The following is a 27100-nucleotide window of genomic DNA, read 5'->3' as shown; positions in this document are numbered from 1 at the left end:
CCGGAAGCTTGATGTAAGTCCAACTCCATGAAAATATCAGGTGTGCCAGATCTTAGGGCAAGATGGATTTAAGATGCACCACGAAAGGTGTCCTTCCCCAAATGGTATGCACTAATGGAAAAATTTGGAAATAGAGTGGTCAAACCCCTCAGGGGACCATCACATTAAAGGCCGAAACAGTTGAGACTCCTTTTAGTCGCCTCTTACGACAGGCAGGAATACCGCGGGCCTATTCTTACCCCCGAACCCGCAGGGGGGGTGACGTTATTTCTAAAAAGAATTCACAAGTTTTGTTTGGCATATTTTAGAGCTTCTGCAAATTTGGTACAAAAGGATCCTGAATCCACAAATTCATTTTCAGGTTTTTATTCTGCTCTTTGGCAAAATGCATCTTGAAAAGTGCATTCCACAGAGACATTAGACCAGTTCTTGAAATATTTCATTTGGTAATTCTGCTGTCTCGCCAACGAACACATTCAGTGGTAAAAAGCTGTCTGCTTCTTTCTTGCTGAAAGAAATAACCCAAAAACCTAATTTTTTAGGGCATTTGCTTTCTATTAGTATTGAAAACTGTTGTCAGTTTACCTTGTCAAGATTTAATTAATTAAATTTTCCAAGTATGTCTGATAAAACAGCTAGTCCGAACACCGAAGTCGCACTGCTCGAACAGTTTTGTAATTTAAAAGAAATGTTAGTCATAAAAGCTTGTAATTCAGCTCTCAGTTGTCTTACCCTGAGATAACCATCTAACCTCAGAGTGGAGCAGTAGTATTTTATATCTGCTCCAATGATCTTCAGTCAGCACTGACGAGGGGTGATTTAACTCAACTGATTATTTTTATTGCTTCATCTATAACCAATTTTAGATATAGCACCATCTTGTCTATTGCGAGTGGTTGACTATGCACAATACAATGGCCAGAACTACATATTGGCACTTTTACTTTTCATTTGTGATGCCATAGCTAGTGCTTTAACAGTCACAACCTCATCCCCATCTGCACAAATATTGATAGAATCGTCCCAACTGAAATTGTTTTTTTAAAAAATAAATTGTTAACTGTTTTACAAATTTCTTTTCTGATAGCGTTAGCTGGCTGTGATGCACACTTACACAAGTCTTCTTTGAGTGCATGTTTATATGGATATCACATAGTTATCTGTATGATGACAAGTCCAGCAACATCAATCAACTCATCCATTTGCAAGACCAATTTGTTGCATTGAAGGCTACCAAATAAAGCTTGTTTGACATAGTGTGCGAGATCGTTAATTCAACGTCTTTCAAAAGTGGTGCTATAAAACAATGAAAGAAAAAATAATTTTAACCAAAACCAACACTGATACTATATTTATATGAATTGGCAGTGTGTGACATGAGTTTATGTTCTTTGCTCCTTAGGTTGATGATATTTTGGCAGAGACCTCACACAGACCTTGCAGAGCCCTAGGGCTCTGTGGAGCACACTGATTATTGCTGCTTTAAAGGAAAAAAGAACCGTTAATGCAGAATAGGATACAATAATTTGTTTGTCACACATGTATTATGAAACCATGAAAAATCACTATGTTTCCAGCTGCCAAACAGCACACAAAGTAATCTAATATTACCAAGAAAAATATTTCATTTCTAACTGTCTGTTTCCACCTACTTTATCACATAAAATCTTTTTTCCTTCACTTACATCAAATAAACATACATGGACAGTGATTTTAACAACTGAAAGAAGTTGTTGAATCAGAAAAAACTGTGAGAGCAATGATGCACAACCACAGCCTGTGCGTCACATGCAACCCATGCCTGATCTGATGGTGGCCTGCCTCTCACCATTTGTTTTTGTGGTTTTTCCATTTTTTAAGTCTTTTTCATTCTCTCCTGAAATGAAGAGTGCAGGCCATTGCAGAACTTAGTTCTTCTGAGTCAAGTCTTGCTGGAATTTGAGCGGGTGGTCCCAATTTGGAATAATAACTTGTCTCATGGCACAATATTTTTGAACTTGCGGCCCTTTTGAAGTCAAAGTAATGGTTTTGAGGCCCCTGTTCCAGAGGGACCAAAATTAGCTCAAAAAATGTTTCCAGAATTAGTCTGAACATTTGAAAAGTATTGAAGGCAAATATTCTGAAACATATACACGGTGGTCCATTGATAGTGACCGGGCCAAATATCTCACAGAATAAGCATCAAACGAAAAAACTACAAAGAATGAAACTCGTCTAGCTTGAAGGGGAAACCAGATGGCGCTATGGTTGACCCGCTAGATGGCGCTGCCATAGGTCAAACGGATATCAACCGCGTTTTTTAAATAGGAACCCCCATTTTTTTATTACATATTCATGTAGTACGCAAAGAAATATGAATGTTTTAGTTGGACCACTTTTTTTACTTTGTGATAGATGGCGCTGTAGTAGTCACAAACATATAAGTACGTGGTATCGAGTAACATTCCACCAGTGCGGACGGTATTTGCTTTGTGATACATTACCCATGTTAAAATGGACCGTTTACCAATTGCGGAAAAGATTGATATCGTGTTGATGTATGGCTATTGTGATCAAAATGCCAAAAGGGCGTATGCTATGTATGCTGCTCGGTATCCTGGATGACATCATCCAAGTGTCCGGACCGTTTGCCGGATAGTTACATTATTTAAGGGAACAGGAAGTGTTCAGCCACATGTGAAATGTCAGCCACGACCTGCAACAAATAATGATGCCCAAGTAGGTGTTTTAGCCGCTGTTGCGGCTAATCCACACATCAGTAGAAGACAAATTGCGCGAGAATTGGGAATCTCAAAAACGTCGGTGTTGAGAATGTTACAAGAACATCGATTGCACCCGTACCATATTTCTATGCACCAGGAATTGTATGACGATAACTTTGAACGTCGTGTGCAATTCTGCCACTGGCCACAAGAGAAGTTACGGGTTGATGACAGATTTTTGCACGCGTTCTATTTAGCGACTAAGCGTCATTCACCAACAGCGGTAACGTAAACTGGCATAATATGCACTATTGGGCAACAGAAAATCCACAATAGCTGCGACAAGTGGAACATCAGTGACCTTGGTGGGATAATGTATGGTGCGGCATTATGGGAGGAAGGATAATTGGCCCCCATTTTATCGATGGCAATCTAAATGGTGCAATGTAAGCTGATTTCCTTCGTAATGTTCTACCGATGTTACTACAAGATGGTTCACTGCATGACAGAATGGCAATGTACTTCCAACATGATGGATGTCCGGCACACAGCTCGCATGCGGTTGAAGCGGTATTGAATAGCATATTTCATGACAGGTGGATTGGTCGTCGAAGCACCATACCATGGCCCGCGCGTTCACCGGATCTGACATCCCCAGATCTCTTTCTGTGGGGAAAGTTTGCTATCGTGATCGACCGACAACGCCTGACAACATGCGTCAGCACATTACCAATGCATGTGCGAACATTACGGAAGGCGAACTACTCACTGTTGAGAGGAATGTCATTACACATATTGCAAAAATGCATTGAGGTTGACGGACATCATTTTGAGCATTTATTGCATTAATGTGGTATTTACAGGTAATCAGCTGTAACAGCATGCATTCTCAGAAACGATAAGTTCACAAAGGTACATGTATCACATTCAAACAACCGAAATAAAATGTTAAAACGTACCTATGTTATGTATTTTAATTTAAAAAACCTACCTGTTACCAACTGTTCGTCTAAAATTGTGAGCCATATGTTTGTGACTATTACAGCGCCATCTATCAAAAAGCAAAAAAAGTGGTCCAACTAAAACATTCATGTTTCTTTACGTACTACATGAATATGTAATAAAAAATTGAGAATTCCTACTTTAAAAAACGCAGTTGACCTATGGCAGCGCCATCTGGTGGGTCAACCATAGTGCCATCTGGTTTCCCCCCTTCAAGCTAGACAAGTTTCTTTCTTTGTAGTTTTTTCGTGAGATATTTGGCCCGGTCACGATCAATGGACCACCCTGTATACACATTGATTCATACAAAAGAATTTCTTTCACAGTTTTTGTAAAATACAAAAAATGGCCCTCTTAATTATGAACATGGCTAATATATGGTGAGTATTACTGTGAATACACCATCAAAAAGGTGAGTGAATATTGCCTCTGAATTGGGAAAGGATGAAACACTGAAAAACTATTTATTCTCAATTTAGTGTTTCACTGATCTGTAAGTGAAACTTGAGCATATTACTGAAACATTTTCTGATAGCTTTGTGGTTTTTAAGTTAATGCCTAAATAATCTAAAGTAACTGAATGAAACGGTCTTAAATTCTCTTGAAGTGTTTTAAGTCTGGAGTATATTACGCAGGTAGTAGGAATGTGTCTCATCCCCTTTTAACAATGGTAAACCCAGGATGGAATAATAATAATAATAATAATAATAATGAAATGGCAGAGTGCTACTCAAAACGAAGAGGAGTATAAAGAGGACAGATAGCATTTCATATTTTTCTAGTGATGCATTTGATTTCTTGTCTGTATTGCTATCTTCACTGATTTCAGTTTTTATGAACAGTGGAATCAGCATCAGACCTGTTTCTGACTTTTGAGTGTTTCACACAGATGTCATTTAATTCCCCTGAATGTGATAGCAACTGGTTGTTATGTGTTCCAAGAACATTAGTGAGACAGTAGTTGAACATCAACAGTGTTTTGTCTCCATTCTACATAGAACACAAACATACCCCAGTAAGTGTTGCTACAATACAATATTTCGATAATCACTGTGTCATTACCTGAGGTAAGGAGTGAAGTTCATGGAGCTACCCCACATACCTCTAATTACATAATATAGAATCTTGTAGTCATTGTAAGGTTCCCAGCAATATGTGAAATTGACTTTTGTCATGGATGGCAGTGCCATTCATTATCCCAGACTGCCATTTGGTCACTGAAGCATTGCCCTGATAGATACTGTCATCAACACATCTACTACATAAGAAACTAAATTCTTTATAACATGTGGCATTATCCAAAGGTGTGAAATGATTAAGATCTTGAAGTAGTCTTTATAAAAGTTATATAATTATATACAAAAGATTGCCTTACCCAGTCAACACCATTTCTTAAATGAATTCCAATGAACCCTCCTCTTGGAAGAACATTCTTAATGAACCTTTTGGCTTTATTCAAAACTCTTTCATTCCAGAACAAATATTGGTGGAGCTCTCGGTTTTCTTTCTGAATTGGAAAACTGGCTGGTGCCCCCATGAATGCCATCACTGTAAAATTAAATATAAAATAATTCATTACATTTAACAAATTTTGTATTTTTATTTACTTATCATACTACAAGAGAGCCTTGTATGTAGTTAGTTTGAGATGAGGAACTATAATATAGGTTGCTTAGCACCTAGTATGATGTAGTTCATCAAGTAAAAGGCAGTGCCTCTTTAAGTCTATTGTTTAACCATTTCTCCAGATCAATAAGTGAATAAAATAAATAGCAAGAACATTTCTTGCCTGAATAATAATAAATGCATTATTCCAGGTGATAATGTTCATTCTTTCAAATGAACTCATGATTGGCCCACCTGTTTATCATCTCGACTGTTCCAATCTTAGATAATCACCAGTAAACTATGGAATAACATACACTGTTACCTGACCTGAAGTTTTCAGGATCACTGATGTGTCCTCACTGCTTCCTTTCATATTTAACGTGGACACCCTGCCCATCTCAGCAGTCAGAAGTTTTAACTCCCGAGGACAATGGCACGGAATGCAGTAAAAAAACTCAAGAATTTTATGTTCACTTTTGAGGCTTGACAACTAACATTTTATCCAAAGATCACTGAAGTTAACAGTCCCTTATAACTTATGGCAGGTGAGGTACGCCCTGGCCATTGCTTGCAAAGTTCATTGTCAGAGCACAAGTTTTAGAACAGTCATGGTATGAATACTTGACTTAGATAGAAGATAATGGGAGTAACATTCACAGAAACACCACACCATTTTGAGAAAATATCTTGGCTGAAAAAGCAGAATAATTTCAGAGGAGTGTCAGAAGCCTCATATGGAGCAAGGATGTACCCCAAATCAGTAAACAGGTTATATCAGTCATACTATGTCCTGATCCTGACGTATGCACCCGAAACCTGTGTTATGGAAGGAAGAGAGAAAAGCAAAGCACAAGCTAGTGAGATGAAATTCTTGAGGAACAGTACTGGAATGTCAAAGATAGGTTAAGAAATGAGAGGATCAGAGAGTTAATGAAGGTGGAACCATTACAGAAGGAGAGAGAGAAATCAAGGCTGAGATGGTACGGGCATGTTAAGTGAATGGAGGAGAAGAGGATACCCAGGAGGATACACGAGATGAAACTGGAAAAGTGACCAAGAGGAAGACTGAGAGACAGATGGCTGAAAAGAGTGGAGGAATGTGTCCAGAAGAAAGGAGAAGACTAGAGCAAGGTGAAAACGGAGAGATGGTGGCAAGATAGAAGACGATGGAGAGGCCTATGCTCCAAACAGACCTGGCCAGAGGCTGGAAGCTGTCCATGATGATGATGATGATGATGATGATGATGATGATGATGATCTTCGCTGAAAACCTGAGATATTTATATTAACTCAACCCACCGAGAAAAATGAGATCAAGTCACAGTACAATTTGTTCATTTGTGTGGAGGATCCACACTTCAGGATTTAAGAAAGTCATAGCCTTGGCAGAGTAATGTACTGAGACATGCAGGGCCTGGATAGTACTGGGTGCCAATGGAGTTGCATCTGAGTTTCTTGAAAGCGGAGGGATATTAGTCAGAGGGTGAAAGGAGATGCTGCCTTGGAGATTTGTTTGCAATCAGGATTTATGACGATTGTTGTGTACAAGGTTATTTGTGTAGGTGTTGAGGGATTTGATGGTAGAACAGAAATGTTGGCTGTGTATGTCTAGGCCGTATGGAAGGGAACATTTTATGTAGAAGGGGTGTCAGCTGTCAAAATGTAGATATTATTACTTATTTGTTGGTTTACATGTACTGATGTTTGGATATAGGCTACAGTGAGGTGAAGATCAATGTCAAGGGCAGTGGTGTTGGATTTGAAATAGAAAAATTCAACACAATGATTGACACACCAGAAAATAGTTACATTTTAAGAGTAAATGGGAAATAAGTTAACAAACCAAACATTGGACCAAAGTAAAAAACAAATATAAAATCAATATTTGATGAAACATGTTCAGCTGTCAAGTGGCCATATGTCTACTTCCAGTTACACTGCACTGGCATCTTGCACCCAGTTGCCATGTCTTCTGCTTGTCCCATATGCAATATGAGGCATGTGTATAGGTGAATGACTCTTTCTCAACATATGTGCTTAGGGGGATGTGTGCACACTATTCCAGTGATCAAACTGTAGCTGCATGTTAATGTGCCTATGCGGCTGGGCAGTGGATGTGCTGATCAGAGCCAGGTGTGCTGGTGATGTGCACAAATGAGGTTGCAGCTCTAATGTGCCCCTCAAAGGCAAGTTGAGTGTTATAACGTCAAGTTAAACACATGTATTTCAAAAACGACACAACACATGTAAGTCACAGAGCAAGTAGACAAAGTAAGAGATGTGTACACGGTAACATTCAAATCAGCACTGAGTCCAAGTCTGGCGGCTGCTGGCTGGGTGGCCGGTTAGATGGCGCAGCTGCTGCATGGCTGGCAGACAGCGCCACATGTAGAGGACACGCGTAACTGCGCGGCGGCACTTTGAAAGATCAGCGAGTCACAACACTGAGTACCACCTAACATAACATATAAGGTCTGCTGAGAGCAATGAAACATTTGTCAAATTCTTTAAATTTATGATAACAGGTCTGGTAGGAAGAGGGGCGTGGAAGGTCAGGATTGGTGAAGATACACTATGTGATCAAAAGTATCCGGACACCTGGCTGAAAATGACTTACTAGTTCATGGTGCCCTCCATCGGTAATGCTGGAATTCAATATGGTGTTGGCCCACCCTTAGCCTTGATGACAGCTTCCACTCTCGCAGGCATACGTTCAATCAGGTGCCGGAAGGTTTCTTGGGCAATGGCAACCCATTCTTCATGAGTGCTGCACTGAGGGGAGGTACTGATGTTGGTCAGTGAGGCCTGGCATGAAGTTGGCATTCCAAAACATCTTAAAGGTGTTCTATAGGATTCATTTCAGCACTCTGTGCAGGCCAGTCCATTACAGGGATGTTATTGTCATGTAACCACTCCGCTACAGGTCGTGCATTATGAACAGGTGCTCGATCGTGTTGAAAGATGCAATCGCCCCATCCCCAAATTGCTCTTCAACATCAATGTAGGCCTGTGCTGTGATAGTGCCACACAAAACAAAGGTGCAAGACCCCTCCATGAAAAACAGGACCACACCATAACACCACCACCTCCGAATTTTACTGTTGGCACTACACACGCTGACAGATGATGTTCACAAGGCATTCGCCCTACCCACACCCTGCCATCAGATCACCACATTGCGTACTGTGATTCGTCACTCCACATGTTTTTCCACTGTTCAATCATCCAATGTTTACGCTCCTTACACCAAGCGAGGCATCGTTTGACATTTACTGGTGTCGTGTGGCTTATGAGCAGCCGCTCGACCATGAAATCCAAGTTTTCTCACCTCCTGCCTAACTGCCATAATACTTGCAGTAGATCCTGATGCAGTTTGGAGTTCCTGTGTGACGGTCTGGATAGATGTCTGCCTATTACACATTACGACCCTCTTCAACTGTCAGAAGTCTGTCAGTCAACAGACGAGATCGGTCTGTGCACTTTTATACTATACGTGCCACTTCATGTTTTCACTTCACTATCACATCGGAAATAGTGGACCTAGGGATGTTTAGGAGTATGGAAATCTCACATACAGACATACGACAAGTGACACCCAATCACCTGACCACGTTCGAAGTCCGTGAGTTCCCCAGAGCACCCCATTCTGCTCTCTCACGATGTCTAATGACTACTGAGGTTGGTGGTATGGAGTACCTGGGAGTAGGTGGCAGCACAATGCACCTAATATGAAAAATGTTATGTTTTTGGGGGTGTCCTGCACCTAATATGAAAAATGTATGTTTTTGGGGGTGTCCTGATACTTTTGTTCACACAGTGTAGATGGAATTACTTTGGAACTAACGATCCTTTTAAAACCTTTAGAGCAGGATGGCCTGGATACAGTGACCCCTGAGTGGAAAGCCACTGGACGATAGATTTACAAAACATTTATTAACATCATTTAAGGAAAATACATTGGTACTTACAGCATTTAACAGGATTATTTATATTGTGATTTCAAATCAAACTTGTTTCATTAAAAAAGAAAGTTAGCATTAGTGTTTGGTGGCACTAAGCCGCTTAGAAGGTTCTTAACAAAACCAGCAAGATTTCTTTAATTACTGAGAAACACTAGCCTCATATATTAAAAAAAGGTAATAACATATAATGACATCTTGACCTAAGGCCAATGGGTACAGCTTCAGACCTGCAAAGTGGCCACCCGCTGTATTATCTTCAGCCAAATACAAAACCAACAGCCATTAGTGCACACAGCTAGATAAGTATGCACTCCATGGTTGTACAATGCTGAACAGTAGCTTGTTCAGAAAAGCACAGGAAGTTTAAAGACAATTTGCTTATGACAAATAAAACTTTTTACACAAAACTTCATGAACATGGACATTAGTCCTTGGGAATTAATGACCGAAAATTTAAATCTCAAATTTACCAAGTTTTCCAAACTGACCTGGCATCTAACCCTTTTAAAATTACAAGACACCTGACTAATACTGAACCAAGATGAGTTACAATACACATTTTTAGATACAGACTGTAAATGACAAACTTTGGGCACTAGCCCTCCTTGAAATTTTCCCGAAAGCAACCTGAATCTATGGCATAATGTTGTTACTCAAACTCCAGCCTCAGTCAGTTTGCACTACAAGTTAACAGGCCAATTTTCCTTAAGCCCACTATGTAAGTAACAAGAGTAAAGATAATTTCAGTTTGAAATCACAACAGCCAAATCGAGCAACACCACAACTGTTGGTTCCCTTAAAATTTAACATTTAAATAGGTGCTTTGAGTTTTTGTTATTAAGGAGAGTGATCTTTCAATTTGAGCTCAACAACCAATTAGGCGACACAATAACTGTTTATTCCTTTTGAGCTTTACGTACTTGTCATCGAAGACAATAGCCGCATCTTTACTCTGGGAAATGATGAAACAAGAATATGTGATCACTTACAGTACCTTGAGCCAAATGCCATCTTTGCAGCACTCGAGAATCAAAATTATATTACCCATTTCATTGCAGAACGATTACCAGCATATTTTGCTATCTGCATAGAAACTGGCAGCCAGTAAAAGCAAGCCATCAGCTAATAACATTAAGCAAGCACCACACACAAGATGTTTTGTTGCCTGTATATAAACCTTCCTGCTGCTACAACAGATAACAGAAAGGAATGTTAATCCAGACTGGAGCATGACAGACAGGTGCCCACCATATTTCTGAAAGCACGAGCAAACAAAATTTTGTAATATGTATTTAATTTGGTAGACCGAAGTAGAACACAGTAACAATTAAAGCACTCGTTGTGCATTCCCAGTTTAACAAAGGCGCCTCACTGGCCCGCTTTCGCCTCTCTCTGGTACATCAAAGCAGTTGCCGAGTCCCAATTGGGCCGCGTCCACTGCTTGTTGTTCCATTAAACCACCTTATAGGGAACCTCTCCTGTTGACGCCCACAGCTCACTGTACAAGCGCACAGGCAGAGGTCTTTTTCTATGCTCGGAACAAGTACGACCTCTGACTTTAGGCACATCGATACAACCACACAGCGGACTGACAGATCCAATCGATATGCACAGATCAAGGTTAAGAAAATGCAAGCAAGTATATTTTATTTATCTCATAAAACATGTAATCAAATGATGAATTCTATACATGAGAAAACTTTACATTAAGAAAAAAAAGGAACACTCCTCAAACCAGGAAAGTACTATGAAAAGGATAGACTGCTACTCACCACCATATAGAGAAGGTGTTGAGTAACACAAACCACCCTATAGAGGAAATAAGATCATAACCTCTCGGGAAGTTGTATTCCCCGAGCACAGCAGGGTAAGGACCTTGTCATTTGCAGGGTCGACGTCATTGTCAGTTACTCATCAGTTCGTGTATTAGACAGCAGCACTGTTTTTCACTGTATCTTTTCTAAGAGTAAACCTGGAATAATTGATATCCAACATTTATTTCCTTGCTCTTCTCATTCTACTATGCCAGAAAACAGCACAGGTAGAGTATCCCATATGAAATCATGATAACATGCTACACACACACACACACACACACACACACACACACACACACACACACACACACTCTACAGCCAGAGACAGTGCTAATGTGTGTGCGAGTCGTGCTTGTGTGACGGTGTGTGTGCTTTCGACTTCAGAGAAAGGGCTGTTGTCCAAAAGCTAGTGAAGCATGCAGGGTAGCAGTATCTGCAATATATGGATCTGCAATGTACAATGACTGGCTGGCAGCTAATGAAAAGATACCAGTCTTTAGATGCTGGGTTTCCAACTGCATATATAAATAAAAAAGTACTTTGTGGATGTGCATTTGTGCTAGAGACTGGAGATGTGCTGATAAGGTTTCTAATTCCTTTTTTCAAAAATACATGCTGCAAAGGAAATAAGATCATAACCTCTCGGGAAGTTGTATTCCCCGAGCACAGCAGGGTAAGGACCTTGTCATTTGCAGGGTCGACGTCATTGACAGTTACTCGTCAGTTCGTGTATTAGACAGCAGCACTGTTTTTCACTGTATCTTTTCTAAGAGTAAACCTGGAATAATTGCTATCCAACATTTATTTCCTTGCTCTTCTCATTCTACTATGTCAGAAAACAGCACAGGTAGAGTATCCCATATGAAATCATGATAACATGCTCCACACACACACACACACACACACACACACACACACACTCTACATCCAGAGACAGTGCTAATGTGTGTGCGAGTCGTGCTTGTGTGACGGTGTGTGTGCTTTCGACTTCAGAGGAAGGGCTGTTGTCCAAAAGCTAGAACATAAGGCAGTCGGCAGTCTTTTTGTTGTGCCAGACTGTGACAACATCTCTTCTGTATGGTGAGTCGTAGTCTATCCTTTTCATAGTATTTACAAATCAAAGCAGCTTGTAAAGGAACGAGGATGGTGTTGGCACATCAAAGACCCTAGAATTACTCCTGTTTAACGGATATTTGTTGCCAGCAGGAACAACGGAATTTTTACTTTGTTCAGGTTTGCTTTAACTGTTTGCACATGGTTATTATTTGTGAGGAACTGTAGACAGTCATTTCATTCAACTCAGTCTTTATAATTCACAGAATTAATGACCCAGAAAAAAGAAATGCATGATACAGTAATACTCTTAAAATTCCACAAGTTTCTTGTTAGAATGCTCAAAGAACTAACACAAAGGTAATTTTGATGCTTGTGCAAAACTGAGTCCTGTAACAGTGATACTGTCATAACACACTACCCAGGTGGTGGAGTGTCACTAGGCAGTTTCAGGAAAAACTAAGTGGCTGAAAAGAACCGGGTAGGCAATTTCAAACTGAAAATAAATCCAAAAGGGCAAATTGAGCAGTATTCAAACATGAGGCCAAGTACCTTCAGCAATGTATGAACAAAAGGTGAACAAGCCAACCAAGAGAAATAATCAAGAACAATTATGTCAGCAGTGTGTGAATGCAGGGTGTTACAAAAAGGTACGGCCAAACGTTCAGGAAACATTCCTCACACACAAAGAAAGAAAAGATGTTATGTGGACATGTGTCCGGAAACGCTTACTTTCCATGTTAGAGCTCATTTTATTACTTCTCTTCAAATCACATTAATCATGGAATGGAAACACAAAGCAACAGAACGTACCAGCGTGGCTTCAAACACTTGGTTACAGGAAATGTTCAAAATGTCCTCCGTTAGCGAGGATACATGCATCCACCCTCCGTCGCATGGAATCCCTGATGCGCTGATGCAGCTCTGGAGAATGGCGTATTGTATCACAGCCTTCCACAATACGAGCACGAAGAGTCTACATTTGGTACCGGGGTTGTGTAGACAAGAGCTTTCAAATGCCCCCATAAATGAAAGTCAAGAGGGTTGCGGTCAGGAGAACGTGGAGGCCATGGAATTGGTCCACCTCTACCAATCCATCGGTCACCGAATCTGTTGTTGAGAAGCATACGAACACTTCGACTGAAATGTGCAGGAGCTCCATCGTGCATGAACTACATGTTGTGTCGTACTTGTAAAGGCACATGTTCTAGCAGCACAGGTAGAGTATCCCGTATGAAATCATGATAACATGCTCCATTGAGAGTAGGTGGAAGAACATGGGGCCCAATCAAGACATCACCAACAATGTCCGCCCAAACATTCACAGAAAATCTGTGTTGATGACGTGATTGCACAATTGCGTGCGGATTCTCGTCAGCCCACACATGTTGATTGTGAAAATTTACAATTTGATCACGTTGGAATGAAGCCACATCCGTAAAGAGAACATCTGCACTGAAATGAGGATTGACACATTGTTGGATGAACCATTCGCAGAAGCGTACCCGTGGAGGCCAATCAGCTGCTGATAGTGCCTGCACACGCTGTACATGGTACAGGAACAACTGGTTCTCCCGTAGCACCCTCCATACAGTGACGTGGTCAACGTTACCTTGTACAGCAGCAACTTCTCTGACGCTGACATTAGGGTTATCGTCAACTGCACGAAGAATTGCCTCGTCCATTGTAGGTGTCCTCATCGTTCTAGGTCTTCCCCAGTCGCGAGTCATAGGCTGGAATTTTCCGTGCTCCCTAAGACGCAGATCAATTGCTTTGAACGTCTTCCTGTCAGGACACCTTCGTTCTGGAAATCTGTCTCGATACAAACGTACCGCGCCACAGCTATTGCCCCGTGCTAATCCATACATCAAATGGGCATCTGCCAACTCCACATTTGTAAACATTGCACTGACTGCAAAACCATGTTCGTGATGAACACTAACCTGTTGATGCTACGTACTGAAGTGCTTGATGCTAGTACTGTAGAGCAATGAGTCTCATGTCAACACAAGCACCGAAGTCAACATTACCTTCCTTCAATTGGGCCAACTGGCAGTGAATCTAGGAAGTACAGTACATACTGATGAAACTAAAATGAGCTCTAACATGGAAATTAAGCGTTTCTGGACACATGTCCACATAACATCTTTTCTTTATTTGTGTGTGAGGAATGTTTCCTGAAAGTTTGGCCATACCTTTTTGTAACACCCTGTATAATCGTCGGTGACTGGATAGCTTTGGATACACCAATGCAACTGGCCAAAGTGCATTCATCTCTCTACTGATGTCTGATTCCAGTGATGATACTTAAGAGATGTAGTAAAACAAAGCACCAAACCAGAGAACCACAGATACACACGACTATTGCACATGTCTCCCCTTCTGGGATGGGGAGAGTCCTGTGCACGGAGGTTCATGCTTGCAAATCACAGTTATGCGTCACTTTGCACCAGTGGAAATGCCTCCTTGCCTCTTGGTGAAACAGCTCCATGCACCTGATATGCACTGAAAGTTGCACCAATGTGAACATGCCATTAGTGACATATTCGACAGCTTTCAGATTGGGTAAAAAAGTAATACATTCTTTGCCAAGCAAGATTTGGGCATTCCAGGCAATGTGGGGCGGAGTGGTGTCTTATCAGACAATATCGCTGAAAGTGTACAAAAGAAGTATATGACATTCAGGATGTTTTTGTCCAATGCGTAAGTGACCATCCCTTCAGTTTAGATGAAGTAGAAGTAATCTGAGAATACACTACCTGTTGTTACATCCTTCCTACCCTAAAGTGTCAAGGTTCCAGAGATGAAGACATACTCCCAAAAATAATTGTTTCGAGCAATTCTGTGCACAATACATACTGTCAAATTGCAGAAACAAACAAAACCAAACATGTAGCCGTGTTCTTGCATCCTCCTAACATTTGAGTCTTCCATTGACTAATTCATGTATTCTGTTCCATGGATCACATCATGAAGGAGAATCCTTAGTCATGTAAACTGAGTCAATGTAAACAGTAACATAGAGAAGCAGCAATCTGAAAGTAATTATGCAGGCTGTATTAACCCTAAAATTTCAGCAATCTCATATTTGGCAAATAGCAGCCCGTACTATCTTAACATTTTATGTCCACTTCTGAATTTTCTTTAGACCACTGGCTCTGCAGTCTGGCCACAGCAGCCAGAGACAGTGGGCATTTGTGTGCGAGTTGTGCTTTTGTGACTGTTTTCTAATACGAAAGAAGGCCTTTTAGCCAAACACTTAAGTATAAAGCGGTCTTTCCATTGTGCCTTTCGCCAACTCAATATCTCCTCTACATGGTGAGTAGCAATCTATCCTTGAGGTATTGATATGTTACATAAGCAGGCTGGGATCCTTTTACTTCCCATTTTGTTTTGGCATCTGCCTCCTTCAATATTTTTTTTTTTTAACTAATTACCATTAACATACATGAGTATAATCTGCATTTTCATTAAAGAGAAAGGTTGGCACTCAGTTTTAAAGAACATAGCACCAGATCTAATTTTGTGCTATCAATGAAGAAATAAAGCAGGGAACATCACAACCTCAAGGAAAAGTGTAACCCATATGCAAAAGAATGCTCACTGACTTACCTGGCCATTTTTTTGGTGGGAACTTCGTGTTCCAGGAATTTGCCATATCATGATGGTAGACATCAAAATGCAGTGGTCCATAATACTGTGAGGCAACAAAATCAACACCAAAGGTATCCCAAAATGGTCCAAAGGGATTTCCTTCCTTTGCATTACATCCAACATTGTTTCCTCTTTGAGAGTAGCAAAACACTGAAATGATAACAGCAATCAATTACACAAAAACATTCTACATCAGGTAACACATTAGTTCTATTGATTTAATAAAAATGTCTTTTGGGTAAATAAAAAGAGCAGATTATCTACAATCAATTCAAATGGAAAGTGTGCTAAAATGCTATGAGTTCAATGTTATTTTCACTATACTCCTGTTGCTAAAAGAGGGAGTTTGATTTCTCATCGCAAAACTGCAATATGCTTTTTCACTGAAAAGAAAACTGCACTACCACATAAGGAGGCTATTGTTCTATGTGATTTTGCTGAAAATTATTCCTTTGTGTTTCAAGCTGAAGCCCAAGGATTCCATTGGCCACAGAGCATCTGTGTGGTGTTTATAAGACAAAAAATCACAATGAGAGAGAAAAATCTTAGGTACAAATGTTTCGTTTTTATCTCAGGCATTCTGACAAACAACACAGACAGTTTTGATGGCACAATACAAATGCCTGCCACCGAAGCTAGTCTGCAAAATCAAGTGAATAACCAAATATTAACTTCCAGTTGTTTGAGTGGAGTAAACCAAATATTCCACCAGTTGCTTTATTCTATGTGACAAGTGATGAGCATACATCAGAAGAAAGAAATTCTGAAAAAAGATCTTATGAACCCATAGCAGTTACAGGGACTCAGTTGCTTCTAATTTTAAGGATTTTCAAGTTCATAAATTTCAAGTGGGTTCAGATTCAGAAGGCATACATTTTGAACAGATTACAAGATTTCAACTAATGGCAGATGGCTTGTTTGTTATCAAGAAATGAAAGAGGAGGAGGAAGTCTTATTTATGCATACTTGTGGATGAGTTCCTTTTTGATACCAAAAAAGACTAGACAAATTGCATGTCCCAAAAATCTTCATACTCTGGAAATCAAAGCCCATAACTGCCACTAGAAAAAAAATAGACTATCAAATGAAGAGATGCAAAAAGCATCACAGATTATGTTGCAAAAGAACAAGTTTTTACTGGGTTGTTGTGTAAGTTCATAGTGTTTTCCCTAAGTTTAATAAATACAACAGAGACTTTAACAACAATATATCCTCATTCACTATTTACGACAGTCTGTCAATGCTGGAGTAACTTTCTGATTCTGCTCTGCAACTCTAGAAATTATGTGGTTTTGACGCAAGGACTCTTTGAGCCATGTTCGGAGCACATTTTCATCTGGAAAGGAAATTCCTTGAAGGTTGTTCAATAAAGTGGAAAATATGAAAATCTGAGGTGCAAGGCCAGGTGAAAAATGTGGGTATGGAATGACTTCCCAATTCAACTTCTGTAAGTGCTTGTCAGTCTAGCAGATAGCCAGCAGGCATTATCATGGAGTAGCATCACTTCACGAAGTCCTCCTGGTCATTGTTCTAGCATGGAGTCTGCAAGACATCTCAGATGGACAAAAAATGTCAGGAGTGATAATTACACCTTGAGGAAGTAGTTTGAAGGGCACCACACTGGCACTGTTCCACCAAATGCTTAACATTGTCTTTTGTGGTTTTTGTGCAGAGAGTTGCTGCTTTGTTTGGGATCAATCATTCCTTTCTTTTCCTTATGTTAGCATAAAGACACCATTTCTCATCACCAGTAACAATACAGGAAAGGAATGGTCAATGTTGTTCACAAGCCGATTTATGTCTAGCACGCAGAGACGCCATCCACAGATTTTTGTGATTTTTGCTTCGATTTTTAACCTTCCCACTGCATGAAAATGTTGCACGATGAAGGAATGATCGCAGTTCATCACATTTGCCAGTTCATCACATTTGCCAGTTCTTGAGTACACTGATGCGTATCATTGTGGATTAATGCATTTAAATGATCATCAAAAAATCCCGAAGGCCTTCCTGAACATGACAAGTCACTAATGTCAAAGCAATCCTCCTCAAACGAGAAAACTGCTTTCTTACTATGATCTGTCCAACATTTCTGGCTGCCTCTGGTGCTGTCATCTCTCTACTGAACTCAAAACAGAAAACTATGTCAGAAATGTTCTGATTTCTCCACTTGGCACTACATTTTCTAGTTCCACAGCTCCACTCACATGCTCCAAAAGACAAAATGACACTATGTGAACTCAAATAGCAACAATGAAATACAAAATAAAAAATGACAATCAATAAATAAATCCACAGCAACTTGAAAACTAACAAGCAGAACAAAAACGCTACAAACTTGTGCACCATCCTACCATATCAATAATTCATCATTCTTTGAGAAGACTACATTACGTCATTTAAAAGGGACACTGTGATATATAATATTAATCTCTAATAAGATCATAACTGGATAACAATGTTTTTCTTGTTGAAGATAAGTAGAACATTTCTCATTGTAAAGTACACTAGTAACTTACTGTTAAATAGTCACAGCTACAACAATGTTTAGTTAATAACGTTGCTGCGAGCAGCGTTGCATGCAATGTGGCATAGCAATTAGCAACACTAGTTGGCATGCAGTGGGTTGCCAGCAGCACTTATTTATTATTTAGTGTGTATCACTTTTGGAAGGTTCTCAAAATTTCTTGTTTGTAATTTCTGTATGTTCTGGAATATTCTATGTTTCTATAAATAACAGTATTCTCTGTCAAGGAGTTCAGTTCTATTCTATTCTGGTTGTATGTTGGTATTCATAATAAACGCACTTTTAGTGATAAGTGTTTTGGGTTTGGGCAGGATCCTGGTTAAGACGTGACATCGTTTGGCGGAGATGCCAGTTACTTCAAAACATCTACGTCACTGTGGCTCCAGTTAGGCAACATAAAGGCCATCGCCTACAGCAACAGGCACCAGACGACAAATAGTACATTGTCCCAAATCACTAAATACAACAGGTAGAATGACATAATGTGTTCATCAAATGTGTACCTTGACTTGTATGTCACAGCACTCAGTGGTTTGAGAACAATGATGAGGAGCTCAACAACTGGGATAAATTCCAGGCAGAACTGATGAGAATGTTTGGCAACGACCAGCATAAGTCCACTTAGCACAGCAACTGAAGAACAATGTCCAATGTCATGAGGAACTACAAAGTCTTGCATGCAAAATATTTTTGCTCTATGCCACATTGTGAAATTGATCATGACAGAAGTTAATAGAATCACACAGTTGATTAACAGTCACTTCAGACATGAAGACATGTCCCACTGATAAATTCATCAAGTGGTGCCACTGCTTGTGGGGCACGACGATGACCTTGCCTCTCATGCACTAGGTTGTAAGAGAAGAGGTAGACATACCCCATATGGCAGGAGGTAATAAAGAATGTTGAAGAAGAAGAAGAAGAAGAACTGTAGCCTATCGTTTAGCAACAACCTCTACCGTCAGTTGAACATGCCAGGACGAAGGGACTTTGCACACTCAGACTTAAGCTGCAGCTTTCAGATGACGGTCTACTGCCTGATCAATGATGACTATAGCACCAGATGTCAACCATCACAACAGTTCTATTCATGCCAATCAACTGCAGATGACACAGTTGACCTGTGGGACAAACCTTATTGCCATACCATGGACTACGTCACTCCCCAACACACTGTAGCCTAGTGATAGGACAACCACCTGGTTTTAACTATGGATTGGCAAGCTGATTTTTGTTCAGTTGAATGAAACAAGTGACAAGACTGGCAGCTACAGCAGCAATATGAATGTTTTCTAACAGTCTTCAGGTTCGAGTGAGTTCATTTACACACTTTTTCAGCCTTTTTGGTTATACACAAAGCATGACTAGAGTTCTCTACTTGTTCAGAGACAAATAATGTTTTGTTTTTCAAGAAAAAGTGGATAAAAAGCATGAGTACTTTCAAAATTTATGTATTTATTTGCTTCTATACAAATTTTTCATACTTCTAGCATTAAATGTGGGTTTTTTGTTGGTTTTGAAAGGCTGGCAACTGTTGCCACACTATAAATTTAGTTTAAACAAATATACAGTCACTTTTTTGTTTAAATTTTTTTAAGCCCTGTCTCTTTCTTCCCATTGTTTGGTGATTTTATCACTTTCTTTTTAAGCATATACTGCTACTTGTGAGAAGTATTTTTTGTGGGAAATATTTGTCATCATTTGTTAATTTTCTTTGAATTTATTTAAGTGTCATAATAGGATCATCTTTGCAGATATTGTATACGCATTGAGTAACTTTACGATAACTTTTTATCCAGTCATATGATTTCCATTCCCTGTACATTCCAGCATTTTGATCTAGTGGCATGGGAGGGGTTGGGTGGGATGGGGGACAGGAGGAGTCTATCATGCTCTCGGTGCCACTTGCAAAGGGGCGCCAAATGGTCGCCGAGACAAACAAGATTTTCCGGAAAATATATTACTGTAGAAAATTCTGTGCATTATATTACTTTATGTGATTCTGGATGGGAGGCCAATAAAGTGTAGTGTCTTACTCCAGGCACTAAGGAGGGAGGGTGGGGGTAAAGGGTCACAGCCCAGGTGCGAGTTATGTTATCTATTAAATAAATGCCTATTCAGAAACGTGGATGGAAAACTGAACTGAAAGCTTTGTATTGGCACTCACTCAATAAAAAGAAAATATTGGAACAACAGTAACAGTGATGACAAGAGATAACAAAGCGCAGTAAACAATAGTGATTTAACAATGGCAAAACTCTCAAATGTTTTGACTCAGAATTAAATGTGCCAGAATACATCAAGTGTTTACATTCAGTTTCTCTGAGAGACTGGTTTCATTCAAAAGCATGAATTAATCATTCAACACACACATAAAAGATTATAGCCAAGTAAGTCAACTGTTTTTCAACAACCAACTGAATCAACTGTTTTCATTTGGCTGTTCCCATCACTACATAATCATTCACCTTCATTGTACATAGTTATCAGCCATGTGCCTAGCAGCTGAATTCACGTAAACTAAGAAAGGTGACCATCTATGGAGGTGAAGTAAACATCGATGAAGCCCGCCCGGTTAGCTGTGCGGTCTAATACACTGCTTTCCGAGTGGAAAGGCGTGCCGGTCCCCAGCACAAATCTGCCCGGCGGATTAGTGTCGAGGTCCAGTGTACTGGCCAGTCTGTGGCAGTTTTCCATCTGCCTCAGTGAATATGGCCTGGTTCCCCTTATTCCGCCCCAGTTACAGTATGTCAGTGATCACTGTGCAAACACTTTCTCCGCATACACGTACACCATACTTACTCTACCACTCAAACATTGGGGTTACACTAGTCTGGTGTGAGACGTTCCCGGGGTGGGGGGGGGGGGGGGGGGTGTCAACTGCACAATAACCCTGGGTTCGGTGTGGGGCGGCGGTGGGGCCAGTGGACTGCAGTAGCCTGGTGTGAACCACTGAGGGCTAAGGCGGGGACAAAGCCTCTCTGTCATTTCTAGGTCCCCAGTCAGTTCCATACAATACAATACAATAAAATACAATAGTCACAATGTTATTGTGAGATGGGACTTCTTGCAGGTATAATAACCAGTCAGACTGGAAGAACGGAGCTCCAGACTGGCAAAGACATTTCAAGAAGCAAACTTAAAAGATTGCTCTGAGTGGATGTTTGCTGTTAAAGACATTGTTGTCCGGCCATTGTCAACAAGACTAGTTCCATTCATCTGTTAAACTGTGAAGCTTCTGTCAGCTGCAAAAAGCTCATTAAGGAAAACTATGTGCCAGTGACATCATAAGCATTTTAGGTGGTCAAGATGAACTCTGCCTCACTAACTGTCATGAGCAGTCCCAATTCTTCCCTAAAGCTATGTGCATAGGAATAGCTGAACCATTCCAGAAAGGGCAGCTTAATGCCATTGGCAAAAAACTGTGCTCTGCTACCACTACAGACAATTCAATGAAGGAAGCTACCATCGAACTGTAAATAGAGTCCGGCCTAACCAAGGAACGATGCTGATGAATGTTAGTTGTTCTGCGCCAATTTCTGAATGCTTTCAGATCTGGAGTGGAGGAAAGAAGGACCAAACGGCCCATGGTTCAACACTGTATTAACATTGGGGAGCACCCACTCATCAGCCAGCACTCATATAGGGCATCACCGCTTGAATGACGTATAGTCTAGGAGGAAGTGGAGAAGATGTTGCAAAATGACATCACTGAACCTTCAGAAAGTCCTTGATCATCTCCTGTGTTCTCTTCAAGGTGGAGTATGGCACTTGGCATTTCAGTATTGACTACTGACAACTGAACAAAATTATAAACAAGATGTCTACCCATTGCTGAGAATTGATGACACCCCACACTGATTGAGGGGGAGCAAAGTATTTCTTGCAACTATGGACATAGAGAGAGGCTACTGGCAAATTGAGATTGATGAGGCTGTCCAGGAATAGCCTGCCTTCATTGCTTCTGATAGCCTGTTCAAGTTCACAGTAATGCCATTTGGACAAGTAATGATCCAGTCACCTTCGAGCATACGATGGATGGACAACCTGCTCAACATCTTGATATTTGGATGACATAATCACATTTTACAAAGACATTTGGGGAACACCGAAGCCGCCTGACAAACATGCTGAAGTGCGTTCAGATTGCAGGCCTCTGACTGAATTCGAAAAAGTGCCTCTTTGCCACCCTAGTAAATAATCTTGGGGCATCTACTTAATGGCAATGGAGTCTGCCCTGGCCCAGATAAAGTAACAGGAGTCCCAGATAGTCTGATTCCTTGGCACATTTGTGGTGTGAGAAATTTTCTTGGAAGGTGGTTGTATTACTGTTGAGTCATAGAGGACTTCTGTATCAAGGCAGCGAGAAGCTAAATTTTCCTGGAAGAAAGATCTTTCCTTGTACTTAAAGAGGCACTAAAACCATCTCCAGTCCTAGCAATACAGTATGAGGATGCTGAGACACAGCTCCACACTTGATGCTAGCAATTATGGGATAGGTATCAATTGAAAAAGATCCAGGAACAGTGATAGCTTACACTTCCACAATACTCTCCAGGTCTGAGAGGATCTACTCTACAACTAAGAATGAGTGCCTTGCAGTTCTGGCCATATTTACTTGACAACGCATTCACCACTGTGACTAATCACCATCCTCTATGCTGGCTGAATAGCCTGAGGGATCCATCAGATCGATTGGCGAGAAGTGCACTGAGGCTTTAGCAGTACATCACAGTGGTATACAAAAGCAGATGCAAACATAAGGACACCAACTGCCTTTCAAGAAATCCTTTGCCAGAATACAACGGTGTCGATGAAATCTTTGTCATCACTGCATTAAATGACATTGGTACTGAACAAGGAGAAAATCCACCACTGCTAAAAACAGAAGCCTTGAAGAATGAGGAACTAACCAAAGATTAATTCCAGTTAATAAACTGAACACTGTGTAAGAGGAATCAGGATCCGATCGCATGGACATGGCTGCTCATCCTCCCAGCTCATCTATATCCCGAAGTTTTTCCATAGCACTCCGACAACTGGCCACCTTGGACTCATGAAGACTATACAGAATAAGACACAGGTATCACTGCCCAGGTCTCTTCTGATCCATTAACACTAAGCTCCAGAAATTGATAGTTCCTCGAGGAAGACATTGTTTTGAAGCAAGGGACACCGTGTGTGACGCTCTCTGGTCATGGAAAAGTTTTCCAGTTGAGACTAGTATCAAATGTAATTTCATGTTGTTACACCACACCTAAAGGATGAGAACTACCTACCTTCCACAGATGAATGGTCTCACAGTATGCTTTAACAAAAGCTTGGGTCTTGTGTAGGTTGATGCTGAACAGAGAGATTGGGATACAATACTGCTTGTCGTGACATTCACATGCAACACAGTGAAGCAAGGCACTAAAGGCTTCACACCATCCTTTCTGCTCCATGATCATGGTGCCAAAACAACAATGGATGCACTATTTGTGTTTCAACTGGAAAACACTCAGGACAATTATGTGGAACACCTCATCACCAGTACCAAAGACAAGACAACGTCTCGCATAAGGACCTTGGGTGACCATGAGAAAAATGCTACTTTCAGCTATATTTTATCCCCCAACACTTGTCAGGCATCACATATGAAGTTTAAGATTCTGGCCTTTTATCAAGAAGATAAAAACTGTGAGTTGACGTCCATGTCCTCTGTGTGAAACCTTACTACAGTCCCGAGACGCAGATTGGTAATTGGGGTGATTGGTAATGGGGGTTTTCGTTCATGGAAACTTAAGACCATCTTGAGATTCACAAATCCTCAATGGAAGGGCTACATTCAATTATTGCACGGTAAGGAGAAGTGGCAACACAGCCAGAATGTGAGGATCCACTAGTGCTGCTATACAAAGGACCACTGACAAGATCTAGATCCAGAATGCTGTAATCAGCTCCAATGGGAACTTCTGAAACAGCGGGACACAGTTTCTCCAGGAGAGGAAGCAATGCTGTTAGCTGTGCTGCATGCAATGTGATATAGTGGTTAGTATCACTGACTGGCTTGCTACAGGTTGCCAGTGCAAACCTGACCAACAGCTATTTGTTATTTAGGCCATTTCCTACGTAAGCGACAGAAGTGACCGACAGCACGTGACAGTTTCAGGCGACAAAACACAACCGCAGGTATAGTTACAGAAGTGCCCTACGTGAGTGACATCTGTGTTGCTGCCTGTCTCCCGCTGCAACTGGCAACATTTGAATTCAAATGTGTTTGAATCTTGTCGCTACAGCACGTGTGACAGAGAGTGACAGCCACGTGTCTTCTCGGCAAAGCAGTGGAGCGGACGCAACCGCAGCTATGAAATGCTTATCATCCGATTTTAAGAAAACTATTCGGTGAAAAAATTTTATTCTTCTGCATCTTACAGCTGGATGCCTAAATGATAAAGGCCTGAATTTATTTTCACTATTCATCATAGTTACTGTGCTGTATGAAATTGGGTACATGGCTGCCAGAAATTTTTAAGAATTTGCAGAGGTAAAAATCACATTGTGTAGACTTTCCGTACAGTTCATTTAAGGCCATACATTATTGCATACGAAATGTAACCAATATATCTAAATTGTATTTAAAGTCGAGACCAGAATGACATTTCTTTTCATTCTTGAGATATTGGTTGTTATATCCACGGATGGGTCACTCACGGCGCATCTGAACCTTTCCTGCTCTTTGGGAATCAACTTGTCGTAAAAATCGTCTTACCTCTTAAACGGTTCAAGATATCGAAACGACGATTTTTGGAAATGAAAGCACACAGAATGGATTATTTTATTGTACGATTAACACTCGATATGTTTTTGTAAACACATGAGCAGAGCGAAAACAAGGCTCCCTATAAATTACTCCATTAGGTTTTGTCCTTATTTTCACAGCCAAATAAAGGGAAAGAAACAGTTAAAAGGGATATCAAAGTGACCAGCGTGAGGTCTAGTTTTGCATGAAAATATTTAACTGCTTGAAAGTAATCAGGATAATTAATGACAACTTAATTAATGAGTTGAGGAAACATCGAAATATTTCATGAAAAGCTGCTGCCAAGCTATGTAAATGAAGTGTCAAAAATTTCATCCTAGCTATTTTGCACATAAAAAGATGCATTTGTGCGGTATTTAAATGTCAAGAAGGCTTCCTTCGAATCAAGTATGTTAGGAAGGCAAATGAGGAGTCAAAGATCATGCTTTCTGGGAAAAAAAAGGAAATGAAAGAAATCAGTCAAGTATTCTATGAAATGATTTGTGAACAAGAAATAAGTAGATCAGAGAAACGTTTTACATGCCTTTGAATGATGCTCGAAATCATGAACAGAAAATGAGGTGCACCAAACGCTTCCCTAAAAATTTTCCTTTCACACTTTAAACAAATCATTACACAAAATGTTTGACTTCCTTTTCAAAAATTTTATATACTTCACTTTTACAGATTATTTAGATTAATTGAAACGCTTGGCCTTAACACTGGCTGCTGATGAATTAAATTTGCAGTGTCAAATATCTGTAAAATTTCATGGCTCATTGTAATTTATTAGGAATTTAATGTGTGTGATATACTGGGATAGGTGTGTATAAACTTAAAGATCAAGTTCTTTGGCAAGACCTTAAAAATATACTTAGTGATGCAGTATAAACAGTAAAAATATAAGAAGAACGCAGAATCGAACCCAGGACTTTACGAAGCACATAATTACAAACTGTGACGCTTTGCTACCCCACAGCTGGCTGTTTTTTTAGCCAACAGTCTCTTTAGTTATGTGTGTATTTCTTCTTGATCATGTAAAAAATATTCATATTTAATTTATTGATGAGAAAGTCAAATGCACTTCTGCTCATTCACGTGTATTCGAAGAATTTGTCTGCTCATCTTCATAGTTGATGATATTTATGAAATTCTCCATCAGGTCTGGACTCAATTCTAGTTATGATGAGGCAATATTATTTAACATTAATGTACTTGTAAATAAAAGTAAATTAATTACATTTTATGTAGTCTTCATTGAGTGTGTTATGGTTTTGGTTAAAATATTTACACAGTTAAGATGGAAAAGCCAAATTTGATTTTAAATTTAAATGTACAACTCTAACAATGTCATAAACTGACTGCCATCAATTTTAAAAAGATGTGACAGCCTTAATTTGGTTTTGTCATTTAAGGTTTCAATTACAACTTAGTTGTAGTTCTATAGGCTATGTGTCAGTAAAAGAAAAGTTGTATTAATGCATTTGTACTAGAATACTAGCTTGAAATTTGGCACATACATTAACAAATGCTGTATTACTAACACTTTTTTTTTCCAAAACAAAAAAAAAAAAATCTGATTTTGGAATTATATGAATTACAAAAAATTTTGGTTCAAGAAGAATTCAGTATTTTTATGAACATGGTCAGGCAACAGCTTGGAAGATGGTTGGTTGGTTAGTTTAAAAGAGGGGGGGAAGGGACCAAACTGTGAGGTCATCGGTCCCTTGTTCCCAGTAAAATAATTACACACCGGAAAGAAGAAAAGAAAGGAGATGTACAGCACAATAACAAGAGAAAGGAAGAACCAGAAGAATGTCAGAAGGACAAAAAACACTACTATGCACAGAACAGGAAAATAAAACCATAGAGAGAAGCAAGAAACAGATAGAAGGGTTAAAAACAAGAGAGCAGATGACTGGCTGGCTGACCACGAGAATAAAAAGGAAAAGCCAGCCACTCTGCGACACATTTGAACATCCACCCTAAAAGCA

General features: G+C 40.0%; 1 protein-coding gene across 1 annotated transcript in view; it reads right to left on the bottom strand.

Annotated features, from left to right (window-relative positions):
• LOC126263638 (GDP-fucose protein O-fucosyltransferase 1) overlaps positions 1 to 27100 on the bottom strand; it is a 130977-nt gene that overhangs the window by 52776 nt on the left and 51101 nt on the right. Inside the window, exons 4-5 of the mRNA XM_049960730.1 lie at positions 15757 to 15948; positions 5080 to 5252 (exon numbers count right to left, since the gene is read on the bottom strand). Coding sequence (XP_049816687.1) covers positions 5080 to 5252; positions 15757 to 15948 — 365 coding nt within the window. The remainder of the gene's footprint in view (positions 1 to 5079; positions 5253 to 15756; positions 15949 to 27100) is intronic.

The sequence above is a fragment of the Schistocerca nitens genome, chromosome 6 (genome assembly GCF_023898315.1).
Source record: "Schistocerca nitens isolate TAMUIC-IGC-003100 chromosome 6, iqSchNite1.1, whole genome shotgun sequence".
Classification (NCBI taxonomy): Eukaryota; Metazoa; Arthropoda; class Insecta; order Orthoptera; family Acrididae; genus Schistocerca; species Schistocerca nitens.
The sequence above is the reverse complement of the archived record's forward strand: the minus strand, read 5'-3'. Positions and strand labels throughout refer to the sequence as shown.